The following is a 17,963-nucleotide window of genomic DNA, read 5'->3' on the forward strand; positions in this document are numbered from 1 at the left end:
GAACCCGCGTGGGCAGCTGGTGGAGAGAACACAGGTGCCGCTATTCCCTTCAGCAGTGGGCAGAGTGTGGTGGATTTAAAAATGTGCATAACTCAACTCAGCAATGCTGCTCTTGGCCGTGCACCCAGGGAACCTTCCAGATCTTTGCAATAGTCTGTAAGGGGGCAGGAATGGAGACATTTGCTGCAGCTTTCTTTGACATAGCAAGGAGTTGGCAACAATTAAATGTCCATCTCAAGAAGAATGTGTAGGGGCACCTGGGTGACTCAGGGGGTTAAGCCTCTGCCTTCGGCTTAGGTCACGATCTCAGGGTCCTGGGATCAAGCCCTGCATCTGGATCTCTGCTCAGCTGGGAGCCTGCTTCCCACCACACCCGACTCTGCCTGCCTCTCTGCCTACTTGCAGTCTCTGTCTGTCAAATGAATAAATAAAATATTTAAAAAAAAAAAAAAAAGAATGTGTAAGGAAAATGTGAGGAATGTGCATTGCAGAGGGCTTAGTAGCCGGCAGAAGCAATGTACTAGTTCCAGGGCAGAATAGTTCTTTTGAAGATGGAGAGTTTGATATAAAATGTCAGGGAATGACATCTCTAGCCTAATACCATTCATGTAAATAAAAACACACGACATAAAATAACACTGCATATGTTTTCCAAGGGCACAGACATGTGCATGGACATATACTGAACACGTTAGGGTGTCTGCCTGTGGAGGGAGAAAGGAATGGAAGGAGAAAATAAAACAAGAGGGGTCTTCTGTGGTAGCATGATGGCAGTGGCTCATGACCCGAGGACAAGGTCCAGCTCTGCACTTGAGGTCCAAGACGGACAAACCCAAAGCGGGCGACCCAGAGCAGTTCAGGGTAGTAAGGATAGTGGGGTTGGGCTGGGTCATGGACGGCTTTAACTGGACGTTTTGGGCTTCACTGCATCGAACATCTCCCCTCCCCGCCGCCCCAGTGTGGCAGGGCTTCTGATACCTTCCCTCCTAAGTGCTTTCTGAGGCCAGAGGCCATTGTTTGCTCATTTCCAAACTCCCTGCAGTGTCCAGGTCAGAGTCAACTCTCCACGTATTGCTGGGGAGTGCCTGCCTAGCTCTCAAGTCACTTCTGGATCCACTCTCCTGCTTTCCTTTCACAATTGCAAAAGCAAGCAGGGAGCTGGCCGCCCTCACCCCTACCCGACCCCACCTGGCGGAGGATGTGATGTGGAAACGGATCGCCAGCCGGAGGGAGAGATGAGTCCCGAGGGCCCCCCACCGCTTTCAGGAGGCTTGGTCTGCAGCACCCTGGCGAGAGCCAGCCATCTGTGTCACTACCAATTAAACAGTGAAATATCTGTAGTCGGAAGAGAAATCAATTGCTCTCTGACTCCTGCAATCTCGTTGCGGAGGAGAAGTGATAATTACCCTCCGCTTTGGTCTCTGGAGGGCACTGCTTGACATTCAGCTCCGCAGCTCCAGCCCCAGGAAAACCAGCCTCCCCACCACCCCCCTCCCCGCCGGGGTGTTCAATGCCTCGTGATCCTCTACCCCAAACCCAACTTCCAGACTCCCGGAGCCAGTGGAAAATGGGGTATGAAAGGAAGGACGTCACAGGCTCAGAACCCAGGGAGACTGATTCTGTCAGCAGAGAAAAGTCACCCCCCTCCCCGCCAGCAGCAGGCTTCCAGTGTCCTTTAGCTGGTGACCCACTGATGTGCGGTGCCCAGGGGGAGAGGTTAATCTGAGGCGGCAGGAGTTTTTAGAAGCTGCGGCAGGCGTCACGCTGCAACACTTCTCATCAGGTGTTTGGTTAGCTTAACATCTCCTCCTCTGATATCCTGCCTCAGCGGCGCAGGAGTGGGGGGGCACGGAGGGCAGCGGGGCAGGGGAGGGTTAGGGAGCCTCAGAACACCCCTCTGTCATTTACCTTTAATTACACTGCCAGCTTTTCAGATTCTCTGTCTGGATTCCTTAATTGCCATTAGAAAGCAAAACAACCGAAGGACTCCCACCTTCCCTACATGCTCCAAGGCAGCTCTGCTCAAGACTGCCCAGGACCAGCACCCCTGGTGTGTTTGGGTGACCCGGACTAGATGTATGGTGCGGATCTCACCAGCCTGCCTCACAGGCACTTCCAAAACCAACATCCTCTTGGTCACTCTGGCCAGAAGCCTGAGTCTACTGGTCTCCTCCTCCTGCCCCACTGAATACATCTGATTGGTCGCTGAGCCCAGCGGGTCCGACATGCTCCGTGCGCCTTCTCTGGGTCAATTCCTTCCTATTCCCGCCATACTGCTGCTCTCACTCAGGCCCCCCTTTTCTCACTGAGCTCCTGGAATAGCTTCCTGACTAGTCTCTCCTACTACTCATTCTCCCCAGCAACAACCCCCGAGACCACAGCCTCATAAAATGGCAGCAGGGGTCTCAGGGGCCTCAAGAAAGGTCCAAACTCCTTAGCTTGGCATTTGGAGGGCCTTATGATTGGCCCCTTTCTGCCCCTCCAGCTTCAGCTTGGGTCACATCACCTCTGTCCCTTTGCAGTGCAGAATGTCCTGCCGTGGCCTAAACATGGGGTTTCTCGACTGTGGCTCTACTGACATCTTGGGGTCAGTGCTTCTTTGCTGCGGGGGGCTGTCCTGTGCACGCTGTATAGCTGCATGGCAGTAGCCTCATTCCGCATGGTAACAACCAAAATCTATAGACGTGATGGATAAATATCTCCTGGGGGCAAAACTGTACCATCCCCCACTTCCTTTTGAGAACGTCTACACACTTCTGGCAGTTTTCAGTCCTTTTGGTCCTACTCCTTCCATAACCCGGTGAAAACTCCTCTGCAGCTTTCAAGCTCAGCCAAGAACTTCCTGAACTCCACCCCCCACCCAGCAGTGCTCGCAGCTTCCTGCTTCCTGCCCTGGTCATAGTCCAGGCAAGTGCGAGGTCCTTGACACTGTATTGTAAGTAACATCGGCTCAACAGCTCTGTCCCTCCCTGGGCTGTGGGCTCCTGGATGGCAGGGACCATGTGATTTGCCTCAGAGTCTCCACCCTCGGGGGACCTCTCTACACAGTATCAGCTCTCTGTGTTTGTGGCATGAATGCCTGCATACTGTATTTGTGGGGTGCGGCTGGAGCTTTGTAGTTCTTTCATTTCAGTAATGACAAGGCACTGGGGTGGGGAAGAAAAACAGTACTAGGCAAGCTTCCTGGTTAGATCATCTTGCTGGAAGGCAAGAGTTAAAGCTCTTCCTCAAGGGTGCACAGAAGAGAAAAGAAGTTGGTGCCCTTTGGGACTGCCACCTGAGCAATAGCTTAAAGGTCTGGTCTCTCTGTCTCTATTCTATGCATCCAAGATCTTAAAGAAGCAGCCAGCCCATATGTGAAGAGAGTACTTAGCCAAAGTCCATCAGGCCAGGAGGCAGCAGGTAACAGCAAGCACCTTTGTGAAAATGACAAAAGGGAGCCTGTCCTCCCTGCCATGGGAAGCGAGGCAGTGAGTGGAGCATGCGCTCTCGGCTGTGCCTGCCTGCAGGACACAGGCTGCCCCTGGCACTTGGGCCCTGCCCTGGAGGACGTGCCAGACACACAGAATCTCAGAAGTAGGAGGAAACTTGAAGCTGGAGCCCACCTCCAGGGTTAACCGACTCTGTTGGGCAGAGGTGGGACTAAAGCTTGGGCTTCTCACCATAGTCCTGAGCTTCCCTAGGACACCAACCTGTCACCCCTGCCCCCAGGTGATGGGGTTAGCGCAGCTCTGGGCACAGGTCTACTCTGGTGAGGCCTCCAGTCCACTTCTGGTCACTCAAAACCAAACTGCTTCAGCGGAGCAGGACAATACCACGTTCTCTTTCACTGTCTTCCCCAGTTCCCCGCTGATGCACTGGGCGGGTGTGGCAGAGATCTGTGCCTTTCTCGCTTGGCTCCGTGGTGGGGAAAAGCAAGAGGCCACAGGCCAAGCCTGTCTATTGCATGGATGCTTGCTGACAGTCCCCTCTTTCTAGAGAGGAAGGGAAGAAAGCCCACCAGTTCCTGCTTCCCGCTGATTGGGTATATGAGCCTGGGGCCCGACTTTCACCTCCCAGGACTGCTGGGAGGTTCAGATGAGGTCATGCTCATGAAATCCCATGAAAAAGCTGTATGGTTATAGGGGGTCATTAAGGTAACCCCTTAATGGGTGAATGGGACTAGCTCCCCACACCGGAAACCCTAAGGTTCCTCGGGGTAGGGTGGGCTGCAGGTGGCCATCTATCTGTCTGGCAGCCCAGGGCAGTCCATTTGTCTGGGACCAGACAGGAGTCCTTCCCTTTCCTGTGGAGGGTAGTGCTGGGTCAGCCAGCCAGAGGTCTCTCCTTATCACATTAGGGAGGGATCAAGGTCTACAGTAAGTAGTTGTCAAACCTCACTGTACAAAGGATCATCTGGGATGGGTTGGGGACGGCGGTGTGCCTGCTCAACATGCAGATTCAAGGGTCTCATCTGCAGAGATTCTGATCCAGCAGGCCCTTAAATAATGCATTTTAGCAACACCCTTCCCCGCAGGTGATCTGAATGTAGGCGGTGATGGGTCACACTTCGAGTCCTGACTGGTGTTGGCAAGAGAACACACTCTCTGGACACAGATAGTTTTACTGGTTGAATGGACTTGAGTGAGTCATCTCCTCTCTGGCCCAGCTCCCTCACATGGGGAGGTGATGCCTTCCCGGAGTTGTTCTGGGTCTTAAGTGAGATAATGCAGGCGGCACAGGAGCTGGGGTGAGCGGCGGGTACAGGCTGGTGCCAGCTTCTCAGAGACCGAAGGCAGAACGAAGGGGCCATCACTTCAGAGGAGGGGTTACAGAGGAAGAGAGCAGAGAGGGGGCGCCAAGCTCCCAGGGAGCCGGCGTTGGGAGCCGCCCGCCAGCTCAGACATCAAGGTGGAGATATTGCTCCTGTGTTCGGTACCAGCCCAGCAGGCCCAGCCTGGGGTGGTGATTAAAGCCTAGACAACACTACATTTACAGAAAGGTCAGAACTTGAACTAATTGAGGGGAAGGGCAGCTCAATTAAGTGAAGAGCCCGCATAGGCACTGTTCCTCGAGCGATGCTGGGTGTCTCTGCCCGCACACCAAGCGGCCGGAAGGCAGGCAGTAAGCCTGCAGCTGCCGGAGGAGAGGGGACCTCGGCGTGGCCCTGGGAACGCCACCGGCACAGCTGCTAGTGGAGCCCAGCGAGGTGCTGCTGGAGGATGGAGACACCTCATCTCGGGGTCAGGGGCTCTCGGTGCTCCGGGTACACCCGGCTTTCTTCTGTCATCAAGCCTCCCTCTGGATGATCACCAAGCCTGGTAAGGTGTGAACAACTGAATAAGAAAGCGTTCCATGGGGGCTCCTGGGTGGCTCAGTGGGTTAAGCCGCTGCCTTCGGCTCAGGTCATGATCTCAGGGTCCTGGGATCGAGTCCCACATCGGGCTCTCTGCTCAGCAGGGAGCCTGCTTCCCTCTATCTCTCTCTCTGCCTGCCTCTCTGTCTACTTGTGATCTCTCTCTGTCAAATAAATAAATAAAATCTTAAAAAAAAAAAAAAAAAGCGTTCCATGTCTGCTCCTTGCGGTGGAGGGAGAGGAGAGCCAACAGGGGAGGTCTGCACAGCCCCCATGGGGAGGACGCTCATGGAACACTGCCTGGCCCTGCCCCCTCCCTCTTCCTAATGTCCCACCCTGGGCTCCAGATTCATTCTGCTAAAGTCCCAGGCCAAGAGTGTACTGCAGTGCAGAAAGCAGACTTTGGAGTCAGGGATCCCATGCTGGTGGGAAGACCTCTGAATTCTACCTGTAAAGTGAAGTCTGCTGGTTCCGTGAGGAGCACAGGACTGGAGCGGTGCAGTCCCGATTGTTAGGAGGCAGCTGGACAGTGAGGTAGTCAGAGCCGGGGTCCCAAGCAAGAAAAGATGGAGTCAGACAGCCAAGATCAAACAGCACTGACATCCTGTTCTGCAGCTTAGAGGGGACATGTACTGACATTCTGCTTTGCAGCCTTTGCAGAAGTGACTTCTGCAAAAATCCTAGAATAAAACAATTAATAGCAAAGCATTTGTCACCATCATGGACAAGGGGCAGTTAAGACATAGGCCCCCAGATGTTAGCAAAAAAGGACCATCGGTGTGTAGACATTAACCGAATAGGTAGACAGATACCAAAGCCCTGACTGGCACCACTCAGCACAGCCTGGTTGCTTAAGACAGTTCCGCAAGAGAGCTCATAAAAACCCCTAATCTTAGAAACTCTGGGGGCAGCCTTCTCAGGCCTCTCCCTCTCCGGGAGCTTTATCCAATCACTCAGTAAACTTTGCCTTGCTGCCCACCGCTCTTCATCTGGAATCTACCTCTTCATTCTTTGAAGCGGCATGACCAAAAGTCACAGGCACTAGAGGCAGATAAATCCTGCAACACGATCACTCTCCCTCTTGGCAAGCGGACCCAGCAACAAACCCTAAACACGTCATCGCCCTGCTCAAACCCTCTGGCCCCTTGCTGCCTACAGAATCAAACCTTTCGCCCAGCTGAAGACCCTCCATATACTTCCAACCCACTCTCTCTCCTGACAGTAAATTCACAGCACCCGAAATCATTCTACGTTCTCCAAACACACTAGCAGCTTCTCCCTGCCCCCCACAACACACACACCCCTTGTGTCCTAACACGTGCTGCCTCCACCCTATCCCTGTGGTGATGGGAATGCCCTTCCTCTGGCCTTATTCCACTCTTCACAGAGGCTGTTCCAGGATCCTTCTCTGTTCCCAGCCCCGAGGGTGGGAATGCTTTCCCAGGATGCTTGTCTACTCAGGCCTGGGTCTGTCCTGAGCACCTGGCAGGTGGGGACAGAGACCTGTCATTCCCTCCTTTCCAGTGCCTGACACACAGGAACTGTTCTAAGATCTCCGCAGTGGGGGCTTCCCTCTGGTTGCTGAGGAAGCTGTCTGGACCAGAGCCCCGGCCCACCAAGAGGGCAGAGCCAAGACCTACGGAGTCCTGTTCTCTGCCTGGAGGCCAAGTTGCCCCCATTCCACCAGCGGGACATCTGTGCTTTGTCAGCAGAGCCTCCCAGCTGTCTGTAGCCACGTTACATTGTTTCAAGCTCACTAATTAGACATCATTAAACACTGGGCTCCCGTGATGCACCAGCAGCCACAGGAGCCCAATTCCGCCCAGGCTGGCTGCTTTCTCTCCCGGCCGCTTGGCTTCTGGGCAAAGCTCTGCTCCCGGCCCCGCAGGTCTTGTCTCCCTGCTGAGTGGCACTGGACTCTCTCCCTGGTGATCTGACCCTGGGAAGCTGTCTCCTTCTTGACACCCATACCTCACACTAGGTTGAACGTAAAGGAGAGCCAGGCTGGCTCTCCAGGGAAAGAGAACAGACTGCACCCACGTGAGCGAGGTCAACTAATTCAGCCATGAAGAACCATATGTGACCCGCTAGGGAGTAAGCATAGCAATTCTTTTTAAGATCCTAGGCCAGCTTTTCTGTGCCCCATGGCGGGCTTCTGGGACAACTTCCCTGCACTAAGTTGGTGTTAATTAGTGAAAATTATCTCATGCAAGCTCATTTTAACATTAGCTTAAAGCTAAACATAATTAGGAAGATAAATCAGCTGCTAAAAAAAAAAAAAAAATCCGATGAAGATACACAGATGATTTTTAGGACCAGCTGCTGGTCTGGGTTACTAGCCTGGTGTTCTGAGCGCTAGACGCGGCAGGGGCAGAGCAAGGTGGGACTTGGAAAGCACCTTCCGGGGTATTTCTGCATTGATCCACCAGCGCAAGACAGCTGGGGTTGGCAGTTCACTTGGGAGGTTCTAAGAAGCAGAAATGACAACTTTGTGGTCACTGCCTGGTGATGCTACCTGGGAGGGCTTCCCCAGAGAGGAGAGGGCAGGGAGGGGTGTGGCTGGGGAAGGTGGTCCAGACAGCGCTGGGGTGCAAGGAATAAAGTGAATCAGTGCGATCCCTGGCCTCCCAGCCTTGTGAAGCCCCGCCCTCTACCCCGCCCTCCCTTCCACACTGGCTGCTTCAGCTGTCAATCCCTGGAAGGCCTCTCCTAGCCCTGGAGCTCTGTGGGAAGCGGACTCGGTTCCATCCAACTCCACTAGTTAACCAGCGGTGTGACCTTGTCCGCCCAGAGCCTGTTTCCCCATCTGTAAGATGTAAAGTTGCTGGCTTGTTGTGAAAGTTTAATGAAAGAATATTTTCTAAAAGGGTCGGCACCTGCACGTCTGGCATGGAAGTGTTCACAAACAGCCATCGAACCCCTCCCCCAGATGCCCTGCGGTTCCTCTACTTTTTACCTCCGTTAGACTTAAGGTCAGGGTCAGGGTCCACATTTATTTAGAAATAAACAGGGTCCTGTTTATTTCTCAAACTGGCACATAATAGGTCCCCAATAACACATTGAAGGAATGAACAAATGTGTAGACTCTCCAGACAGTTTGGAAACCCTCAGGAAAGGTGGGGGAGTTAAGAACACTCACTGTCCGTCCTCAGAGACCCACCAAAAAGTAAAGAATCCTGATCCCTGCCACTGCCCCAAGCATTTGCAGACTCACTGCTAGAAAAGAGAACAAAAAGAATATTTATCCAGAGCCTGCCACACGCCCAGGCCGTACTTCGAGGGGTCCCACAGAATGAGGACCACCACACAAGCTATGAGGGGATGAGTTTACAGGTTCTGGGAAACTTGGTCCAGAGAGACTAAGAATTAGAAAAGCCAAAGACTCTATTCCAGGGCTGAGATTATGATTATGGGCTCATTAGCAAGGCCACAGACTCCAGGAATTTCAGAGGAGGAGGAACAAAACTGGGGAAGGTGGCAGCTGCAGCTAGAGCGGACCAGTTCCAGCACCTGGGGTGGGGCACTGCGGTGGGGGAGGAATCACCAGAGTGACTCAGGGAGGCTGGGGGTGCTCAGGACAGGGCCAGGAGCCCAGGCAGGCAGGCAGGACCCACCCTGGCTTGATTGTTCTCTGCCCTGCTCCCTACCTCCCCCCACCCCAAGGTTGGAATCCTGCCCAAGAACAGGCTCTGCCTTGTACACTGAGAAAGAGAGGTGGATCTGGCCACCAGCCAAGGTGAGGCAGCATCCTAGGGGCTGAGAATATGGAAGGACTGGGGTGGCGGCTGGGAATCTCATCAGCATGTCAATGAGGTCACAAGTTGGGGGGGGGGGCAGAAAATGGCCATTCAGAGGACAAAGAAAGTCCCTGAAAGCTACCTACCCTCAGTTTCCAGGCAACACCTGCCCCAACATCTCCAAGTAGAGAGAATTGTCTTCTCACCCATTCAGCACAGATCAGAGCAGCCGGCTGCAGCGTACGTGTCTGTCTCCAAACTAGTCTGTGAGCTTCCCAGCCCCGCTGGCAACAAACACACTTTGTTTCTGTAAGTTTCAGAGGAAGAAGCGGCCCCAGAGGGCGGTCCCCAAGGGTAATGGTATTTGTAGCAGAAGCACACAAGCCTTGACCTCAAACCTGAGTGGAATCCCAGTGAGGCTCTTCCAAATTCTATGACCCTGTGCTTTCCCTGAGCTTCTGGGAAAATGGCACTTCCCTTGTGAGGGGCTGAGGACTGGATTAATTAAAGGAAATAGCGTAGCACCCGTCTTTCAACAACGTTAGCTCTCTTCATAGAAACCCCTTTTATTTGCATATGTTACTCATCTGTTTCAAAGTGCTATATGCTAGTCTTGCTTTAGAACCTCAGGCAGACTTGTGAAAGTAAGCAAGAAGGCAAGAATTATCCTCACTTACAGATGCAGAGATGGTGGCCTGGCAAGGTCAAATGATTTGCCCAAGGTCACTAAGTGGGCAAGGACAGAGACAACCTGAGCAAGAATGAGGACATCCAGGCTCCTGGCTCCCAACTGTGTACTTCCCTTGGTAGTGGTATCCTGAGACTGCAGCCCAAAAAGCCTGATCTCCCCCACACCCAACCAAGAGAAGGTCATGAAGAAGTCATCCCTTTATTGAGGCCCCATCTTCGATGTCTGAACTCCCTGAGAAACACCCATCATCAGAGTTTCAGAGACCCAAAGTGTCAGATTTCAGAAGAACCTCCTTCTCCAAAGAGAGGAACATGGTTGGCCCTGCTGTGCCACACTGCCCACCTGTGGAAGCTTTAGCTCCTGAGGAATATTTCCAGACTGCTCTCAGGCTCTTTGGGCTGGGCCACACAGCCAGTCAGGCCCTTCTGGAAGCTAGTGTGAGGGAAACACCCTTGGGGATCCCCAGTTTAGGAACTGGGGCACCTCTGTGCCTTCCTGCCTCTTCTCTGCCCGTGGTGGATCTTAGAAGAGATCTTTGTCTGAGGACTCAGATATCACAGCCTTGCAGACAGCAAAGCGGGCAGACAGCCACTCGAACAAAGAGTCCTCACCAAACAAACGCGGTGGGGTTGGGGGGAACAGGCAGCTGGTCTTCTCTTACTCCAAGGAGGAAAAGGAAACACACCTGCACAGGGCCCCCAGCAATGAGAAGTGACTCCTAACTCCCCTAATTCATCTCCTGGGAGGAAATTCAGCCACACTTCCCTCCCCGGATCTGAGAGAAGACAGAGAAGGCATTAGTTACTTTCCAGAACAATTGACATTTGGGGGATACTTTCTCAGTGGCCTTAGGTTTCACAAGTAGTTTCCTCCTTGTTTTTCAAAACTATCCAGAAATCTAGGTATCGTCATCCCATTTTGCAGGTCAGAAGCCTCAGAGAAGGAAGGGCTTTACCCAAAGGAACACAGCTAGTGAGTGGCCAGCTCTGGAGAGAAACCATGACCTTGCAATTTAAAGATCTTTCAAGGCCTGGCCCTGACCTTGACATGCAGCTGGGTCTCCACGGCTTGGTAATTCTGGCTCCTGGGATCAGTGATTGAGCATAAAGGAGAGACACTCAGAATCCAACAGCCAAAGAGCTCAGGGCTTGGCAGGGGTGCTGCCGGGACAGGCTGGGGCAAGATTGGGAAGGGTTACAAGTTCTCAGTCCCCTGAGCTGCAGCTGCACGATTATGCACCAGCCTCCAGCGGCCAGGGACGCTGGAACTGCCCTGTGCGTCTGAATCAAAGTCTGTGCGGGATGGTTACTGGAGCAGGGAAGAAGGGTCCGGTGGATTGGACTTTTTTTTTGTATCTGCCTCCTATCAATACCTCAATGCTCAGCGTGGGGCTTGGCACAGAGACTGCTCAGTACTATCTGCAGGATGTCCTTGAATGAGGGGATTGTTGATTGAGGCTAATAGGGGGAGACAGTAGGCTCCGCTCAGTGGCAAACACTGACACCTGCCAGGTGAGCCTTCTGGCACAGTGAGCCAGACTCCAAGATTTTGCCATTACCCCCCTGCACCCCCCCGGGGGCCCATGTTCCCAGCTGTTCATCCCCATCAACTGCCTAGCACCCTAACCAAGCTGCTAACCTGGCAAACCATGCCTCCTGCTCTGGTGCTTTTCTCTAAATCCTTGTGTGCCCTCCCCCAGTTTACAGCATTCTTTTCTCTGCTGCCAGACAATTGGTTACAATGGGATTAAAGGAGTCCCCCGGGTAATGCACCGTTCAGTGGGGGACAGCTCCAGACACTGGCTTCTCTAGAGGCACGGAGAGAGACGGATGGCCGGTTGGAGACAGTTTCCAACCGTTTATACAAATCACTGACCGCCTGTGACCGCTGGGGCCCTGCAAAGGAGACTCAGAGGAGTAAGGTGGGGTCTCACTCTTCCAAAGCTGCCGGCCCCTGAGAGAAACCGGGCTTTCCCAGAGCAACCTGTGTGACGTGTGCACGTGGGACAAACAGGGAGCTGCATCGGACAGTAAAGAGGTCACTTTTGTTTGTTTTGGAGAGAGGGGAGAGGGGAAAGTTACGGGGAGGGGCAGAAGGAGGGAGAGAGTCTTAAGCAGGCTCCATGATCAGGGCAGAGCCCCACATGGGGCTTGAGCCCATAAGCCTGAGATCACAACCAGAGCTGAAATCAAGAGTCAGACGCTTAACTGACTGAGCAACCCAGGTCGCCCCCAAAATGGTCATTTTTGAATTGAAAATTTGATAAAGTGCCTAGGAAGAAGTAGCACATGGGCTGGGCCCTGACAGAACGGAGACAAAGCTCTATCGGCGGGCAGGGGAGAGGGAGGGCCAGGCCCCTCTGTGCCCCATCACCAAGCAGGTCTCCGCTGGAACAGGAATGAAGAGCTCCTGCTTCATCCAAGCTGCCCAGTGCCCCAGGCCGGCCACCAGCCTCCCTCTCTCGGGTTGCGTCAGCGGGGTCACCGGTGTTACCGGTGACTCTGACCATGCACCTGGGGAAGCCACACAATCTCCTTGTCCTTGGTCTAAAGACCAACGATTATACCCTTTCAGAGGGCTCTTTGCAGAAATGAAGATAATACTTTGCCCGCCTCGGTGACAGGGGCTCAAAGGACACGGGGCAGTAGGTGGGAGGCAGTGAGGGGCCTCTGGGTGTGGGGCCCTGGAGAGCAGGGTGGAGGGTCAGTCTCTGAGGCAGAGGGGCATTAAGTTTCCTATTCTACAGGCAACCTCTCTAAACACACGCAGGGGCCTCAAAAGCGGACGCCAGCGGGCACAAGGGAGCCCGGCGCCGAGAGGGGTGGAGGTTCGGCCTTCCTGCTGGTTGGGACACGCTCAGCGGCAAAGAGCCGTCCCTAACGCTAACCCCTCAAGGCCCCTGCGGCCGCGCCCTCTGTCGGGCCCTTTGCATTCTGTGTTCTAATAATGGTTTAGAAGACTATTAGGCTACTTAAGAGCAGGGGCGTGTTTTATATGTCTGTTTTCTAGCCATGGGCTGAGCACATGGTAACCTCCAACCACCCATGCCGTGACCCGATGAGCGTTCTTCCAAACCACTAGCCTATCCCAAGTGCAGTGGTTGGGTCCCTCTGCTCTTGGACGGAAGAACCTAAGGTTTCCCAGTCTACACGGGGTCTCACTGGATGTCTCCCCGGCCCTCTGCGTGTACAATGACCTTCGCAGCCCAGGCAGCAGCCACCTCCCCGGTCATCTCCATCAGTGTGAGACAGGCCAGGGACTCACTGCTTGGTCCCCGAAGACACATTTTCTGCCCATGGGTTAAGCAAAGTCCGTCTTTCAGTGACAGTGAAATAAAGGGGAAAAGACAGCTGGGACAAAACCACACCCCACAGGTAAACACGGCCAAACGCCTGAAGGCCAGCCAGCCAGCACACCGCAAGGGCCTTCTGCCATCGGGGGAGGCGGAGGGAGCAGGTGACCTGACCACCCGCTTCCAAGGCCTTCCTCTCAGGCACCGGCTCCCACTCCACACCCGCCCGCCTGTTTCCTCCCTGCCCTCTGCCGTCCCCCACCCCCAGTCAGATTTTCAAAGTGCCCCCCTCCCCAGTTAGGCTTCTCTCCCTGAATCCCTGAGGTTTGAAGCCCTTGCTGGTCAGCAGACATGGGTAGGTCCGGGCCACTCCCCTGGGCCTTAGTTTCCGGTTTGTCCCTCAGGAATAAAGGTGACAGCAGCTCGTGAGGGTCTACGGGAGATGAAATGAGATAAAATCTGAAACTCTCTGGGACACGGCTGGACGTCTGTGTTCTTTTGCCTCCTCGCCACGGTCCCCCTCATCGAGGCACAGAAACCAGCTCAGGCTGCCTCACCTGCCCTCACAGCAGCCTGCTGCTCCCTGCAGACAAAGGAAACTCCCTCCCGCGGGGTGCAAAGGAAGGAGGGGAAGAATCTAGAGGAACAGCCGTGGACGGTCGCTTGCCAGTTGGACAAGCTGGGGTCAGTCAGTGCTCGGAGGGTGTAGCCTTTAGAGCAGAACCAAAGGATCTGGGTCTTTCCATAACCAACCACAGGACCTTTGGGCAAGTCCCTTTCCCCCTCTGTCCCTCAGGTTCCTCACCTGTGAAACAGTCAACCTCTCTGTCCTACCTACTTCGTGGGGTCTCTGAGAAGAAGGTGCTGTAGAGACGGGAGCGACAGGGAGTGCCGGTGGGGTCTGGAAGGCCTGCGAGCTGCGTGGAGCATAGACAGGGTCAGAGGCTGCCTCTGCCAGGGGTGCTCTTACCTGCTTCGGACTCAGTTTGGGGATGCTCGCGCCAGGCCCCACACAGAACTCCTCTTAGGGGAGCTCTTTCCTCTAGTCAAAGCCCAGTTTCTGTTTTTTGTTTTGAAAAAGATTTATTTATTTTGAGAGCGAGAGCGAGTGCGTGAGAGAGAGCGCCCATGCGTGCACGTGCAAGTGGAAGGGATGCGGAGGGACAGAGGGAGAAGCCAAGTGTGGAGTGTGCTGAGTGTGGAGCCAGATGACTCTGGGGCTCTGAGATCATGACCCGAGCCTAACTCAGATGCTTAACCGACAGAGCCCCCAGGCGCTCCAAAGCTGCTTGCTGTTTTGAAGGAAAAATCTTTTGCTCCTGCTCCCAAGTCTCTTAACGGAGAAATTGGCCATTCAAGTTTCTTTCTCTTTCCCCTTTCAACTGTGCAACTCACAGCCCTCAGGAAGCCCTCCCAGATTACGCTCAAAACATACTCTTCCTTCCAGCACATCGCCCAGAATTTGAGTTCACGCTTGGAGGGCAAAACCCACGACTTCCATCCTTCTATGGCCTGCACCTGGCACAAAGCGGGCACTCAGGAAGTAACAACCAGTTAAATATGTACATAATGGACTCGATCACAATTGTTAAAGTTTCTGTTGTTCAATATTTAAAGAGCTAAGAACATTGCGTTACACAGGAGACTCCTGACATTCCACGGGGACTTGCAGCCCCAGTAGGCAGGGGTCCTGTCTCTCCCTTTTTGTAACAGGGGCACACAATGTACCCCAGGTTGTGACCAGGCTAGGTCCATTCAAAGCCCTTGGTTTAGTCCCAAATATCATCAGACAGCCGGGCAGGATGGCATAGTGATTAAGAGCAAGGACTTTGGCTTTCGAATCTTGATGCAACCACTTACTTGCTGTGTGACCTTTGGCAAGTAACTGTTGTGAACCAAAAAGGAAGGCAAATGCCCATCTCACCTAGTTGTTGTGAAACACAAAAGAGAAGATGAAAGTAAATTATTAGCACAGAGCCTAGCACATAGGAAGTGCTAATAAGTCAAGGCTCTTAGTATTGCAACGTGAGAGCTGACCCCCTCCCCCGCTGCACAGTATGGTCATCCTTGTCTTTTTTCCACCTCTTCTCAAACTCGCCTTTCTCTTTTGCTGAATGCAATATACAAAGAAAGCGCAGGCAAATAAGAAGGAATTTCTTGGAGAGGGAGGGTAGAAATATGGGCGAAGAAAGTTAAGGCTTCCTTCTGGGAGCCAATCTAGCCAACCCCTTCCAGGAAGAGGAGCGTCACCACTGGTCTTTCTCGATTGTTCTTTCCTCCCAGACCACTTCAGCCTCCAGGGGTAACAAGGCTCAACCACATCCACTGGGCTGAATTAGAAGGGTGAACCCAAGCCACCCCTGTTGTATATTCTGCACCAGGCACCCAAGGCTGCTGGTGTTTCTTAACAAATCTCTGTGGGGGAGCCAGATTTAGCAAATGAAGCTACAGAATGCTCCATTAAATTTGAACTTCAGAAAAACAACAAAGAACATCTTAGTATCAGTATGCCCCATGCAATGTTTGAGGCATACTAATACTAAAAATTATTTATCATTAATCCAAAATTCAAATTGAACAGGATGTGTTATGTTTTAGCAGGAAACTCTAACCAAGGTGCCCAGGGCACTAAATTCTTCCCCTCCTTGTCCCACAACCACAATACTGGTCCATCAGTATTTTAACTAGCTACTCTGGAAACATCCCCTCGTTTTAACCCCCAGGCAGAGACACGGTAAGTGAGAGCTTTCCTGCCCCTCCTCCGCCCCAGCTGCTGAGTCCAGTGACGTGGCTTGTTCTCAGAATACATTTCTTCATTCATTCCAGGCCACTTGTCTAGTACTGGCCCCCAAGGCAAGGGGGTGAATGCCAGTCCCCTTTTGACTCTGGAGAGGGGGGTGTCTCCTAAGAACAGCATGGCTGGGGTAAGGTGGAGAAGTCCCACCACCCAGGTCCTGAGTGTCCTGTTGCTTGAAGACCAACCGAGAAGGTGGCCTGGAGCAGGTTTTGTAAATCCCTGGGCAACACACGGGTTATTAACTCGACCTCTGAGTGGCCCATTTTACCACAAAGCCCCCAGTCTTCCCTACAGAGAGGGACTTGACAGGGAGAAAGCAGCATAGGGTGGGGGAAAGCCACCAGCCCCTCTGGACGCTGGAAGAACGACAAACCACTGTCCCGCGCGCTGTGATTTGCCGAACACGTTCCCAGTCATCCTCTTCAGAGGCCTCTGCTTAAGGGAGGGTTCGGGGCCGGTTTTTCAGAGCGGTCAGGAAGTCCTGACCCAGGCCCTGCCTCCGAGGTGGGGCCTGGTCCAGGGGACTGCCCGTGGGGGGTCCCACCGGTGTGGGGGGCGGCGCCTACCTTCTGGGCCTGTTGGATCATCTGCCTGACCACCTGCTTGAGGTGGGGCGCCTTCTCCTCCTTGGGGGGGTGGGTGTAGAGGGTGATGCGGCTCACGCCGCGGTAGACGCCCTGGTCGGTCCAGCCCAGGTCCAGCGGGGGCACCTCCGTGTCGGAGCGGTCGGGCCAGTAGGCCAGGGACTCGCAGGGCTCGGTCGGGGCCTGCGCCTGCGCTGGGGCTTTGGCCTTGGCCTTGCTCTTGCCCCGGGCGGCGGCGGCGGCGGCAGCGGCGGCATCCTCGTAGGGGCTCCAGGCGGCGCGGAGGGCCTGTTGCTCCCGGCTGGAGAGGAAGTCCCGCAGCTGCTCCTTCTTGACCAGCTCGCGGTACGCCCGCTCGCCGCCGGCCAGCAGAGCCTCCAGCGCGGCCCGCCTCCGCTCGCAGTAGTAGAAGGCGGCCTGCGCCTCGGTCACCCTCTCGTTCACGTGCGCCTCGTCCAGGCAGCTCAGCTGGGACTCGGCCATGGCGCCGCGGCAGCGCGTCCCAGCCCCGGCCCCGGCCCCGGCCCCGGCCCCGGCTCCGGCCGCGGCCCGGGTCGTCCAGCCGCACCTGGAGCCGAGGGGCGGGGCGCCTCACCTGGCCGCGAGGTCGGCCAATCCGCGCGGGCCGGGGCGCGGGCGCGGCCGTCGGGCGGGGAGGGGCGGCCGCGCCCTCTGCCTCGCGGGGGTCGGGGGGCGGGGCGCGAACCGTGGGGGCGGCCTAGGGGGAGGGTTCCCGGGAGGGGAGGGTTCCCGGGGGGCCGGGGGGGCGGACGCGGCAGGGACCAGGCCTATGGGGCCCAGCCCAGCCCGGGAGCTCCAGGGTGGGCAAGAAATTGCAGAGGTGGTGGTGGTTGGTGGTTGGGGGGGGGGGTGGTCTCCTAATTAGACGCACGTGAGGCCTCTGGCCGGCTTCTGCCTCCCGGCCCTGACCCTTCGGTGGCGATGATCTAACCCTTCTCGCGATCTGGCAGGGCCGGACGCCCAGCAGGCGCGCGTTCATCTTCCCCGCAGTTATGGCCGCGAGCACCTGCTTGGTCGGGGTGCCTCCGGGGTGGTGGATCTGACCACTCCCGGCGTTGAGGGTACCGGGGTGGGGGTGGGGCCCTGCTGCCAGATGGGATTGTGAGGGCTTGGGCGGGGTGTGTGTTGGGGGTGGGGGGTTGTGTGCACAAGCGAAATGCTAATAAAACCCTCAGCGCCCGGCCCACACGTCCCAGTTCCGAGATCAGAGGGACCCAGAAGCTGTCAATACAGCTCCTTCACCACGATAACAGTTTCTTAAAAACAAACAACAACAACAACAACAACGGAACAAATATAGCAAGGACTTAAGCTGCAGTGGTAGAATTTCACCCCCATTTTAATTTGAACTGACGTGTGTGTGTGTGTGTGTGTGTGTGTGTGTGTTTGGGCAAGATAGGCTGCCAGAGGCCTGATTACTATATTAGTGATTCAAAGTACATGTTTGAGCTCAAGGAAAGAAGCTGCACACACACACACACACACACACACACACACACACATCAC

General features: G+C 54.7%; 1 protein-coding gene across 1 annotated transcript in view; it reads right to left on the reverse strand.

Annotated features, from left to right (window-relative positions):
• The window catches only part of FAM83F (family with sequence similarity 83 member F), a 33,321-nt gene extending 16,402 nt beyond the window's left edge, over window positions 1–16,919 (reverse strand). The window contains exon 1 of the mRNA XM_044228211.1: window positions 16,419–16,919. Within this exon, the coding sequence (XP_044084146.1) occupies window positions 16,419–16,919 (501 nt within the window). The remainder of the gene's footprint in view (window positions 1–16,418) is intronic.
• Window positions 16,920–17,963: the final 1,044 nt, after the last annotated feature.

The sequence above is a fragment of the Neovison vison genome, chromosome 12, assembly GCF_020171115.1.
Source record: "Neovison vison isolate M4711 chromosome 12, ASM_NN_V1, whole genome shotgun sequence".
Lineage (NCBI taxonomy): Eukaryota > Metazoa > Chordata > Mammalia > Carnivora > Mustelidae > Neogale > Neogale vison.